Genomic DNA, 14,305 nt, shown 5'->3' on the forward strand with positions numbered 1-14,305 from the left:
AAAATCTTTAAAATACATTTTAACATAGTTTAAATACTTTTAGTAATACTTAAAAGTAAATATTAATATTACATTCTAATTTTTTTTTACTTAAAATAAAATATTCCAATAAAAGACTACTTTTGCACACTCATGACTATGGTTTACAAATTAAAAGTACAATTTCTATTTTATGTAATCTTTGGCATCTGTTTGAATGTGTTGACTAACATACTGATGCACGTTAATATATTTTAAATGGCAAATTCATTATAAAGGTGTATTTTAAGCATTAAAGTGCATTTCAGTTTACCATAAATGCTCAGTGCAATCAGCAGTACACATCAACCATATTTCAAAGACAACAGAATTATGAAATTACAAATTAAGATGAACTTAAGTAGGTAAAAAAAAAAGCACTGGCATTACATATACATTTAAACTGTAATACATTTTCATTTAATTGTAAATAATATGCAATTGAGTGGCCTAAAAGAGTTTGCCATTAACAGTTTACTCTTAATTGTTTTATTCTAATAAAAAGTTTTCAAATATCCATAAACAAAAAGGTCAGTTTTGTAAGTAGGGTAGTATAAAGTTTGTCTCTACCACAAGATAAAAAAAGAGGTTTACATCTCACAATTCAATGTTTTTTTTCAAAATGTTCTGAATTGTAAGAAAAACTCAGAACTGAATTTGTACACAAAAATCTGATGAAAAAATGGTCAATTTGACCACTTGACTTTAAATATTTAAAACGTGATACATTGCTGTCAAATGATATCATGACATGCATGTCTAATTCAGTGATTGCCTCTAATAATAATTAGCATTTTTAATGTTTGAATAAAATATCTTAACTTTTCAGTGCAATTATATTATAATAAATAACAAATGTCTGATGAATGTCTTTACTGCAGTCTGGAAATGTATTTGTACTATACAACAAAACACACTTAATGCAACAAAACACACTTTGATTTAAGGATGGAAATCAGTGAAATAGACCAAGAAAAAGTATTACTGCATTAATAAGGATGTTAGGAATGAAGATGTTCTGGAAATACTCTATTTGGAGAAAGAAAAGAGCAGCTTTAGAAACAGACCAGTCAATTATAGCAGATAAAATCAAGAAATTTAATTAAGAATAAATGTGCGTGTGCATTAAAAAGAGAGAGTGATGGTCAACTGTCTGCAAGCGCTAATACATTCATACAGCTGCTGTTATAAATGCTTTAATTCATAAACCATTCACCGCAAAAGTGAAACATAATTGTGATGCATGTACAGCAGGATTTATTTGTTCAAATGCATGAATGCATGTGTGTGTCAGCATGTACACATGCATTGCTACAGATGCACACAGCCACTGGTAGACTGCAGTAATCATTCATCTAGAGTTTAAGCATCTCTGACACGTGCAGTAATGAGAAAAGAGTGTGACATCTGTGAATAATGACATGCATGTATAGACATCGGGAATATGAGAGGACAGAACTGGACAAGAGTCAAATGAAGCTCAGATTTGACCCAAACAATAACTGTCAGTCAAATAATAGATCAAGCATAAGCAAACATATATCTATAACACACACACATACACATACAGTAGGTATGAGATTGAGATCAATTGTGGACAAAATCATAAACGCTCCTTCTGAAACCTGACAGACTCAAGACACAATCAGAAACACACACTATTATAATAGTAGTGAAACTGAATAACCAATGCAACAATAAACATTTGAAACTACGTGCATGCTACATGATATCATCAACATGACATCAAAATGTACTATTATATATAATACCTCACTTATCTTATAGTACATGATTCATGAGTTTTGACTCAAGTCAAAAGAAAAATAATGCAATTTTTGTAAAAAAAAAAATAAAAATAAAAAAATCATTTTGTCAGTGATGGAAAAATATAAATATCAAGTATACTTGAGTAAAAGTACAGATACAAATACCGCTCCAGTAAAGGTACTTGATTTTGAATGCACTTAAGTATTAAAAGTAAAAAAAAAAAAAAATTATAATAAAATTAATAATGTGAAAATGTGTATAATACAGCATGGAAGTTTGTTTTTGCCACAGGAAAATAAATAAATAAATAAGACGCCAAAACACAATTAAAACATTCAACCTCAATATACTAAAATAAAAATGTAATGTAAGGATTTATTGTGCAGAATCGGCAGTACGTTTTGGGAGTTAATTTTTATTCCATATCTGATTCTGAAAAGTCTGTGTTGCAGGACTGACTAAAATCAGCTCCTAAAACTTACTGCTGATTCTGCAAGAGGGGTACAAGATGTAATGCTTGTCCTTCAAGAGTCACTCTCAACATATCGGTCTATAAAGCCTATAAAAAAATCATTCTTGGTGTACTTCACAACACTTCAGAATGTTATTCTTATTAAGTGAGGGTCATTTTTTTGGATTTTGTACCCAAGCATAGACTCTGAGAACCTGACACACTGCACTTCTGGAGACTCCCTTTGTAATTCATTTGTAATTCCCATGTGTCTTTTCTTCTTCACCTGTTTTTCTGACCCTGCTGACCCAATAAGCATTTTGCTGTCCGATGGTCATGCTTTAACTTTGTAAATTCTAGTACTGCATTAGTAAAGCATCCTTCTCATGGGATTTACATTTTTTTTTCTTTCAGTCTGAGTTAAATCATTAACTTTGTATTTAATAAATGGTTAAATACAAAGTTAATAGTATAGTTATTAAGATTGGTGTGGTTTGGAATTGCTAAAATGTGTTCGGAAAAAAGTTCCAAAAAAGTTGGGACAGGTAGCAATAAGAGGCCGGAAAAGTTAAATGTACATATAAGGAACAGCTGGAGAATCAATTTGCAACTTATTAGATCAATTGGCAACATGATTGGGTATAAAAAGAGCCTCTCAGAGTGACAGTGTCTCTCAGAAGTCAAGATGCGCAGAGGATCACCAATTCCCCCAACGCTGCGGCGAAAAATAGTGGAGCAATATCAGAAAGGAGTTTCTCCGAGAAAAATTACAAAGAGTTTGAAGTAATGGACCCACTTTATATTAAGTGGCCTTAACTACTTTGTACTTACATTTTAATTAATAATTTAGTACAATGTACTTATTGTGTACATCCATGTTTTTACATTGTACTTATATATATAAAAAAAACTACACGTAATTACATCTGTATTTAATTTCTGGAATTACATTTATAATAACACTGTTGACCCATACTTTACACCTTAACCCACCCTTAAACTTACCCATACCTCCAACTCTCTCCCTAACCTTACCCCTATCCCACCTCAATAGCAGCAAAAGTGTTTTACAATACAATATGAACACAATAAGTACATTGTACTTATTTTTTATGTAAGTACATAGTACTTAAGGCCACCTAATATAAAGTGGGACCGAAGTTATCATCTACAGTGCAGAATATCATCCAAAGAATCAGAGAGTCTGGAACAATCTCTGTGTGTAAGGGTCAAGGCCGAAAACCATACTGGATGCCCTTGATCTTCAGGGCCATAATACGGCTCTGCATCACATACAGGAATGCTACTGTAATGGAAATCACAACATGGGCTCAGGAATACTTCCAGAAAACATTGTCGTGAACACAATCCACCGTGCCATTCACCATATCTAAACATGATCCAGAAGCGTAGGCGTTTTCTCTGGGCCAAGGCTCATTTAAAATGGACTGTAGCAAAGTGGAAAACTGTTCTGTGGTCAGACGAATCATTTGATCTGGACTAAAGAGGACAAGGACAACTCAAGTTGTTATCAGCGCTCAGTTCAGAAGCCTGCATCTCTGATGGTTTGGGGTTTCATGAGTGCGTGTGGCATGGGCAGCTTACACATCTGGAAAGGCACCATCAATGCTGAAAGTATATCTAGAAGTTCTAGAACAACATATGCTCCCATCCAGACGCCGTCTCTTTCAGGGAAGACCTTGCATTTTCCAACATGACAATGCCAGACCACATACTGCATCAATTACAACATCATGAGTACAGTAGAAAAAGGATCTGGGTACTGACATGGCCTGCAGTCCAGATCTTTCACTCATAGAAAACATTTGGTGCATCATAAAGAGGAAGATGCGACAAAGAAGAACAGTTGAGCAACTAGAAGCCTGTATTAGACAAAAATGGGACAACATTCCTATTCCTAAACTTGAGCAACTTGTCTCCTCAGTCCCCAGACGTTTGCAGACTGTTATAGACGTGTTGATGCCATGAAATTTAAAATCAACTTATTTTCCCTTTAAAATTATACATTTTCTCAGTTTAAACATTTGATATGTCATCTTTGTTGTATTCTGAATAAAATATTGAAATTTGAAACTTCCACATCATTGCATTCTGTTTTTATTCACAATTTGTACAGTGTCCCAACTTTTTTGGAATCGGGTTTGTATCAATCCATCCATCCATCCATCTATCTGCTTTGTAGTATTTCAAAACGCTTACCATGATAAATGTGTGGAAGGGAGTTTATGCACAGGAAAGATAAAAGTATTCGGTAAGGCCTCCAGGAAACGTCACAATTAGGCCAAATGATTTAAATACAATTTAATTCTTGGTGTCAGATGCAGTAGATTAAGACAGAACTGAAGCACAAGAATGTAACATATTGATGCAAAATACCTGTTTATCATTCATAATCTCTCCGTACACGTGAAGAAGCGTGGTGGTGAAGGACAGGTGTGCAGAGACATCAGCAGCTGTGGGCACATCTGGACCCGTGCTCTCCAGGAAGAGACAGGAAGGATGCCAGAGCACTTCCTCTAGTGTCCCTCCATCAAGCAGCTGTGCATCTCATAAAGACCATATGCTGTAGACGTCTCTTCACCTCCTCAGATTTCTCTTTCATCCTCTCTCTGTAAATCCTCCAGCTCCGTGAACTCCATCTGATAACGAGTCTCCAGTCTTTTCAGGCTTTATTTTAGCAGTGACTGAGGTCCTCTGAGATGCTCGTTTGATATTTAATCTTGCCGTCGTGCAGGGGCGATTCTAAGATTTTGATTTTAGGGGGGTTCAGCCCCCAATAAGGGTATGATTAAAAAATATTATTTTACTATTAGGGTAGGGTTGTATACTACTAACCTTATTGCAATCCACTATTCCATTGTATTCCCTGTATTTCATATATGGGAGTAGGAGTACTGACTGAGCCATATTTAACACTGTAAAAAAAACTAATACAGTTTTTTAGATGTGACCAGTCACTGGAAAATTTTGAATTGGGAATGTAGATTTTTTATTTTTTATTTTTTATTTTTTTTTTTACAATAAAGGCTTCCTGATTCAGTATTAGGACATTCATGTTTATCCTTTGATGATACCACTGCTTTTTCTTATGAAATGTACGTGGAAATTGACAGAAAATTAAAACAACATATGGGTTCAATGACTGCAATGAATCTTGGGAACACAGTGGTATTGTGTGTGTGTGTGTGAGGCTGTATGTTCTATTCTCACCTGACTGTTGCTCATTTGCAGACCTACTCCCGCACAACAAAAAAAAATGTTGTATATCCATCTACAATGAAATATAAATTATTATATTTTATTTTTATTATTATTAATTTTTAGCTTTTTAGCCTTTATAATCAACAATACGGTTGGTTATACATCAAGTCAGCCCCTGAACATTTATTTCATTTAAAATCATTTAACTAACCAGCTAATATTCATTAAGAATACAGACAAAACATGTATTAATGTAATTGTCTATTGGCAATATGTTTAATCTGTTCTATATTTATTTATATTTATTAAAAATAACATCATTATCAATTTGCCACTTCTATAAATCAATTACTTAAAAAAAAAAAAAAAAAAACACAGATCCCTTTACTCTTACTCTAATATATGTATCATGATTACACTAATGATTAATTATTACTTAATACAAAATTATTTTAAATAATAGAAAACAAAATAACTCCACATGATGTTTCTCTCTCTGTGCCATTTAGTACTTTCAGACAATGATGTGTGTCGTTAATAATTTATTTTGCATGGCTGCATAATGTAATGCCGAAATACACAATAATATGTTTTCAATTTCAAAAAGTAAATTAAAATAAATCATGATCGTTTTCTAAAGTATGTTTTCATGGGTGCTAATCGCTTCATTTTTGTTGGAAGAAAAAACATCTGTCACACTGTGATAAAGGCTGAAAGTGAACGCAGCGAAGACGTACTGGTATTGGATGCGAGAACACACACACCACACGCACACACACACACACACCTTGTACTCTCTGATGTTCGCTCTGCTCGGCGCCCCTGTGGATTGAAAAACGCGCTGAATCCATGCAGACTCAGATAAGGGGAGGAGCCGGAACTTGATGCAGCTTGCCACCGTCTCAAATGAGTTTTTAAAGGGGACTGAAGCGATCACTAATTAATTAATCAAATAATTTTTAGGGGGGCTGGGCATAAGTTTAGCGACGCTCCTGCCGTCGTGGCCTGGAGAACACTATTATACACCGCCGGCTCCGAACTGGCATCTGCGCAGCTCTCGCACAGACAGACTTCATAGATTTGGTCTGTTTGACTATTAAAGTGATTTAAAGCTGCGGTAGGGAACTTTTGACGCTCTAGCGGTTAATAAACAGAACTGCTTGCATCTTGCGGAAGAACATCATAGCCGGAACTACTTCTCTCTGTTTATGTCTATGAAGAATCACAAAGGTACTGGGTTACTCCGCCGCGGTATCCCCGAAGCAATCTAAAATAGTCTGAATATAAACACTTATTATAGGTGCACCCTAGTGATTCAGGACAAGCTAAAAACACAGTTTGGAAAATGGATTCATGGTGTACTCGCTTATTATATACATTTTTCTACATTTTAAACACAAACAAAGTTACGGACCGCAGCTCTGATTGGTTGTTTCTTAACGGGAGCGATAGATTTCTGCAAATGGGAGGAGCTTGATTTTTTCACAGATTATCTGTCTCATATTCTACTGTCAGGACATAATGACAGGTTTAACAAATATGTAAAAAATATATTTTTACAAAAGTTACCTACTGCAGCTTTAATCTAATATATTGGAGTCATTTATCTCTTGGTGAGATCGGCGATTCCTGCATGGTTGGTCAGAAAACTGATTAATTCACATTAGTAATAGTGTAGCAGGCTGAACTCTACGTCATCCACCCGGAACTGCTTCAGTTTACAGTGAGCGCAAGCTACATTAAAGTGATTATTACATTTAGAATATGGATATTTTTCTTAGAAAAATGCATCGAATCACTCCAGGAGGCCTTTGTTTACCCCCCGGAGCCGTGTGATGGATTATGGATTCAAGCTTTTTATTTCACTTCTTTTGGACTGATGCATGCAACACCCGCAGAGTACCATTTAACAGCTTGAAAGATCAAAGACCATTTTTATATAACTCTGACTGGATTCAAGTCATATACACCTAGGATGACTCGAGGGTGAGTGATTTAGTTTAAGTACACAATTAGATCATACCACTGAGGTCAGCCAATGGTCATATGACTTTCAGAGTTTTGCTTTAAAATGATTTATTAAAGGAAATAGGAAAACCTGCTATATAAAATAGATCCACACTATAGAAAGTCAAATTTTTTTTGTCATTTTTTGTTTTCTTTTTTTAGTCAAAATGAGCTGAACTATTATGGTTATTGTCATAAGTTTGTCTATGTGAGACTTGCCCACAAACCCAATTATAAACCACACAAATACGCATTTTATTTTGATGAACAACTAATAAAAAGCAATATAATGCAGACTGACTGATAAGCAGAGCAAGTCCCAGCACATGTTTCCTGAGGGTTCTGCAGGCCACTATCTCTCCACAGCTTCAGCAGAAGAGTATTTTAATTAAAAACTGAATCAGAGATGATAAACAATCGTTCACAGACCCGGGAGAAGTGGACGGAATGAAAGAGGAGTGTGTAAATGAACAGTTAATGAACTGAGAGACCATGCACGGCAGGCAGATGGAGAAATAAAATGGCAAATCTACATTCAAATAATCAGAGGGATCTAGTTTAAACCCTGACTGGAACTACAGGAGCATCTGGACGCTCACGAGGAGCGATTAAACTGAGCAGCGAAGGACAGATGGATAGACAGGCGACAGAAAAAGGGGCAAAAAAAGAAAGTTAATTTCTTTGACCTTTTGTGTCTTGTTTCCTCCTGCGGTCTGGTCCAGAGGTGATGATCTGGACTTCAGTAAGTCTCCTGATTCCTCTCTCCTCCAGCCGGCGATAACTCATCTGGTCAGATCAGATGGTGTGACTAGATGAGAAATAAGACTGAGAGAACAGACGATAGAAAGCATGATGGTCATTTCTTGACTTTTTCAGTCTCTGAAGGGTTCGGTGAAACAAGACAGCAGCACAAGTATAGTGTTGGAAACTATAAGAGACTATAGCCTTATCTGAGATCATCAGAATGACATTAGCTCAGGTCTGAGATCATCGCAGCACTGTTTCATAAAACAAGTTTTCCAAATAAGATAGGTTTATTTCAGTTAGTCTGACTTTTGCAGTTGATTTGATTTAAGATAAGTCAGAATAACTTAAATAAGCCTGGCTTGTTCTGTAAGCTTGTTTTATGAAACTGAACCCAGTTTAGGCCAGTGAACAAGTTTACAGCAGGTCACTCTTTGTATGCGTTAAAGACGTTCACAGTCGAAACCAATCAGCAAATTAGTAAAATCTTGTAGTTGACCTTGTATATGCACTTAACTTTCTTGTCTTTGTGTGTGTGTGTGTGTGTGAGAGAGAGAGAGAGAGAGAGCAGTTCATTTGCCGTTTCTTGCCTGTTGGTCACGCTCTGGTTTGCATATCAGATGAATCATCTTTCCGAGGTGTTGGGTCACAGTTAAATTGAACATCTTGGAACCAATTTATTCCATTAGGAGCTCCGAGTCCAGGACCGGAATACTGACAGCCAATTTCAGCTCCTCTAAAGCGTCACGCATGAAGGAACCACGACAAAAGATGATAGATTTAGCCAGACAATACACACCATTGGCATGATGTGTGTGTGGCCGCGTTTCTATATTGGAGCGGGTTTATGGAGTAAGATCTCACAATGCTACTCGCGATTTTATGTCTCTCTCGTCAATAGTACCTCATTCTTTTCGTTCATGAATGACTTTGGATTTTAAAATCCTCTCACAACACGGCGTGAGGTCTCATAAAGAGGCCGTAATTGAGTACACGCTCCGTCAGGTGTCAACACATCCCTTACTGCTTCGACTCGTCTAATCCCTTCTATTCTCCATCACTAGCCTTTGTGTGTCCACTTCATTTTCTTCATTTGAACAGAGGACACGGTAAAAAAGACTGGCCTGTACTAAAGAAAGTCAAACGCTGTTCAGACTGCTTTCATGTGAAAAGGGTTTACACTATGGAGCACTTTTGAACTGTCCAAAAGAAGCCAGAACTAAAGCTTGAGAGGATTTTTAAAAAGGTATATCCACCTTTTATCCAACGCGGAAGTGTGCTGTTTTATTTCAATGCGGGAGACTTCCCATCATTATTAGCCGCTAGTAAAACTGGAAGATGTGCAGCATAAAACTAGAAAAGAAAAAAGTAGAACAGTAGAAACAGAAGTTCGAATGGTTTCCACTTTGAGCGTATTTATGAAAACAGACTATTTATGATTAGCTTACTAACTGTGTATAGCCTAAATCATAACAGAGAAAGTAAAATAGATATTTTAAGCATGGGAGTGGCATATGTTGAGTTTTTGGTATTTGGATAGGCTCACTGGGCTTGTTTTGGGATATTGTGAGTATAGTGATAGTGAGTTCTTTCTCTAAACGGCAGACTACCGGGGACAAGGTTAAGCTTGTTTCTTAGCAGAGCACATAAGAGCAGAAACATAAAAGTTACTGGTTGTTATTCTAGAAACTATAACCTGACCACCTTAAGCAGCTATGGCCTGGTCTTTCCAACAGAAACTGTGCTGCAAATCACTCCGTCTCACACTTGAAGACTGAATCTTGCTTCAGAAATGAAGTAGATTTATGATTTATTAATGTCCAATGTCTCCCTGCTGTACACCTACAGGACAAAATCTGATTATGGCAGGAGTGATAGAAAGATGGTAGACGGATTTGACAACATAATGTAGATGAAAAAAAAAAAAAAGAGTATAGATGATTCTTTAGAACTTTACAAATATAGATTGTTCAATTCTATTCACTACTTTTAATATGAACATATTACAATCAAATTGAACAGAATCCTACAGCACTGATATACAATATTTAATAACATAATACAAATAATATTTGTAAAATATTCTTTTTAAAGTAACTTATTCTGGCAAAGAGCTACTTGTCAAATAATTTTTAGGTTAGCAAGCACATTTAATATGCTCTCAACAGCCTCAATACGGGAACTGGAGGAGTTTTTCACAAGAACTAAATATTACACAACACCAGAGTTTTGAGTTTAAAAGGGGGTCTGCAGCATTTCCAAACATTTCCGTTTTTGAGAGTTGTTTTGTTCCAGGGTTGTTACGTAACAGAGTCAAATAGAAAAACACATTGGAGAAGTGTGGAAGCCAGGCAGAAACGCAGCAAACGTATTCCATCTCATTCCTGTTTCAGCCATAGAGCTCAAAGCAACATATTCACTGCTGCTCATGTGCATCGCCTTCCTCCTCACTGGCAATGAAGCTCAGAAACCTCGACGGGGACCTGTAAAGCCTAAACGGGACACATTCTGTCCTGATGCTCCTCTGCAGTTTAACCCATCACGCAAAGGTAGGCAACCGTCTGGGCCCCTTAAAATATTTTTAATATACGAGATGCACATTAAGTGCGGATGTGTCTGAGTTGAACATGCCTGTATCCTGCTTACCCTTACAAAAAATAAGTTTATTCAAGTGTGCTATTAGTATACTTATTTAAAATTAAAATATAAGAAAATACGCTTTTAGTTTACTTTTTATGTACTTCTCAGAAATGAGCTTTATGTAGTTCTCAGTACATAACATTTACATTTAAGTATACTTGTCTTATACTTACAAAAAGTCTAAATATATTTTAACTTTACTTGTGCTCCTAGAATCCGTGTTTTCATTGTTAAGCGGTAGAGGGCGCTAGTACACATCTTCTGTACAGAATATTAAAAAAAAAACGCAAGTGGAGAAGTAAAAGAAACGACAGATACTAACATATATATAATACGATCATCTGACATAAAACAACATCAAAAGAGGTAATAATTACAGTCAAGCTTTGAGGTGTTGATCGACTCCATGTTTTGATTATCATTCTGAATCTGACTGAAAATTTTTTCAGTGTTATTTCTTTATTTTCTTTTTTATGAAACTTACCCACATTAAAGTGTTAAAAAAAAAGAATGCATGAAGCTAAAATAAAATGTTTTTGTTTACAAGCAGATACCCTCTTTCTTTGTACGTTCAGATATTCATATAACAAAATATATACAAATTATAACATAAATAGGGACATAGTAGTATACTTAAAGTATGATGTAAAGTTCACTTAAAGAAAACTTATAAGTATACTTGCAGTAACTAGTGTGTGCATATGTATGGGCTCCTAATTCACTAAATCCACACCTGCTCTTAAGGCTAGGAATAAAATAACGATGATTAGATTGTGCTGCTTTAATTTTTATTCTTTGTATTTATTCTTATGAATTTGTGTTGTTGCAAATTACTAAATGTAATGTGACATGACCTCAAGTTTTGTTACAAAAAGGATTTAATTAACACAAATACAGACATAGTGAATCTTGCATTTGTTCCAGGATATCCCCGTCCAAGTTGCTGTATGTCTGTTGAAGAGAAAATCCCACGGCGCGTACTGCTATTAGTTTCCAAATGTGAGAAACAGCGCATATATGGTGCCTGCCACATTGAAGCACTGATGTAAGTATTTAACATACAGGAACACAAATAACATATGAATCATATGATAAAATGCTCCTGTATTAAATGATTTTCAGATTACATATCAGAAGAGGAACGGTCTGTGCACATCCCAGACTGTTGAGGAATCTGAAGAAGATTCGAGAATCCCAAACCGGCTTAAATGCAACAAGAAATCAATAAATGAGATTGTTATATCTGTTTATAATCCTGGTGGCAGAGATATAGTTTCAATATATGCTGCTTTGGATGTTTTAAAAGTCTTTTTCAGCTAATAGTACCAGACATTATGCAGGTTACCACAATATACAGTATAAGTTCTTTGCTTGCTCTTCTTTTTAGTGAAATAAAACCTTTTTTTTGGCTGTGTGTTGGTGATTGTATGTATTACCTTTTGTTTATCTTACTGTTGTTTATATTATCTACTTGGTATATAAGTAGGGAATGGGATGCACCAATATCGGAATTGGCCGATAATGGCTTTAAATGTAAATACCGGCATCAGCCCGATATGAAAAGTTAGGCAGATATGTCTTTCCGATAATAAGATGAATAAATTAACTCGCATGTGTTCAGGGTGCGATAGCAATTAGATCAGGTCAGCATTGTGGCTCATTTCTGAAAGTTTAGTCCTGAAGGTGATTGGATTCACTGTTTTGGATTGCTGCATTTAAACAGAGAATGCACGTACAGAATGACATAGTAAACATAAATAATATTTAGACTGTTGTTAAAGGTACAGATTATATGACCTGCCACTAGAGGGCGCACTATTAAAACAATAACAATCGTGTGGTTTGATGGCACTAAGAAGAAGCATGGAATGATGGGATTTGTTGTCTTCTATCCAACCGCTGATGCCCATCAATCAGACGGAAAGATAAATCATGGATTTAACGTGAGTTAAACGATTTGCGCGAGTAGATTACATACAAAGTCAATGCAAAGACGCGATCAGACGATTGCGTGTATGCCCCATAATACTAATCTTGTTGATCGTTATATACAGTAGCATACTTTTTCTGTAAAGATACGAATCAAGCAACTCACCTGTAGAGTAAAACACAAGAGAGATCCGCATCTCTTTCTAGTTGAAGTTTGTCGCGAAGCTACTTCCGCATTTGTCCGTGACACTGTTGTCATGAGGTTTCTACGTCAGTAAAGGCGGTCACAAAGGGTAACTGACCTCATTGACAGGCGACTGCATTGCCCCGTGTCACCAAGGGGCAAGGAACTCGACCGGAAGTTGAAGTCGGGTGGGGGCTGCCATCTTTTAGCAGAACTTCACTTGCGTTAGCATTCCCATTGACTCCCATTCATTTTGGCGTCACTTTGACAGCGAATAACTTTACATCTGAGGCGTTTAAAGACTCCGTTTGTCCATTATTTATTTCTAAAGATACACGACAATGTATAAAGGGCCCCATTACCTTCTATGTTACATTATGGCCCCGTATAAACAGTTTTTGTAAAAAATAGGCTAACGATTGCGTCATAACCACTCGGTTCTCTGGCGCATTACCGTACAGACAGGAGGAGAAGCTCGCAGGCAATTAACTTAATATGGCGTACTGGCGTTACATTTTAAAATACTATACAAAATAATTAATCAGAATACTTACTCCTGCTCACTCACGACAAAGAACTCCCCGCTCAAGCTCGCCGTCTCTGCAAGATTAACGATGGCCGTTTGCACGCACAGCTACTAGAAGATTTACATCTGTCAGACAGGTTGCTGACGTCGTCAAGCTTCGTTTGAGTCTGCGCGTCAGAAACGGAAGTGCTAAAAAACGCTAAAACTGGGCTTCATTTGTCTCAGTTGAGTTCCAATGGGGTCGCTGTGTCCATTTCTTTTACTGTCTATGCGTGTCACTGTTTAAAATGGGAATTTTCTCATGATTTACAAGTAGTTGAAAACATTAGAGATATTGTCAGGAATCAGCTGGACAAAATATATAACACTAGCCTAGTGGCTAAAAATCACAAACATGACACTTAAATTAAATACTTTTATACATACTGATTTATTAATTAAAGTGTATAATTATTTTTTTTTAAAACAAATTATAATCTTAAAAAAAAACAGAATTTTTACAACTCTGTTGCTTTAGACCATTTACAAATGTTAAATCATAAAATAAAATATTAAGGTTACCACTGCATCTTTCTGAGAAAAATAAAAAAATAAAAAAATGCAGTGATTAATATAGTTTTTTTCTTTTTTCAAATCTTCAATTTTGTAATTATAAAATAATTACTATTGTACTAAATTATTAGTACAATAGTATACTAAATTATTATTGTTTACAAAAAATAGTAATATATCAAAACGGCTATCGGCCAAATTTAGTTGAAATCCAATATAATGCATCGCTAAATATAAGTGTAGTATACGTTGTGTTCAGTGG

General features: G+C 35.7%; 1 protein-coding gene across 1 annotated transcript; it reads left to right on the top strand.

Annotated features, from left to right (window-relative positions):
* Nucleotides 1–10,483: 10,483 nt before the first annotated feature.
* On the top strand, nt 10,484–12,266 carry LOC127972987 (C-C motif chemokine 28). Its single transcript, XM_052577035.1, has 3 exons — nt 10,484–10,761; nt 11,777–11,897; nt 11,975–12,266. Exons 1-3 carry the CDS (start codon nt 10,641–10,643, stop codon nt 12,078–12,080), a joined length of 348 nt encoding a protein of 115 aa, XP_052432995.1. The 5' UTR covers nt 10,484–10,640; the 3' UTR covers nt 12,081–12,266.
* The last annotated feature ends 2,039 nt before the right edge of the window (nt 12,267–14,305 follow it).

Source organism: Carassius gibelio, chromosome B15 (genome assembly GCF_023724105.1).
Source record: "Carassius gibelio isolate Cgi1373 ecotype wild population from Czech Republic chromosome B15, carGib1.2-hapl.c, whole genome shotgun sequence".
NCBI classification, from domain to species: domain Eukaryota; kingdom Metazoa; phylum Chordata; class Actinopteri; order Cypriniformes; family Cyprinidae; genus Carassius; species Carassius gibelio.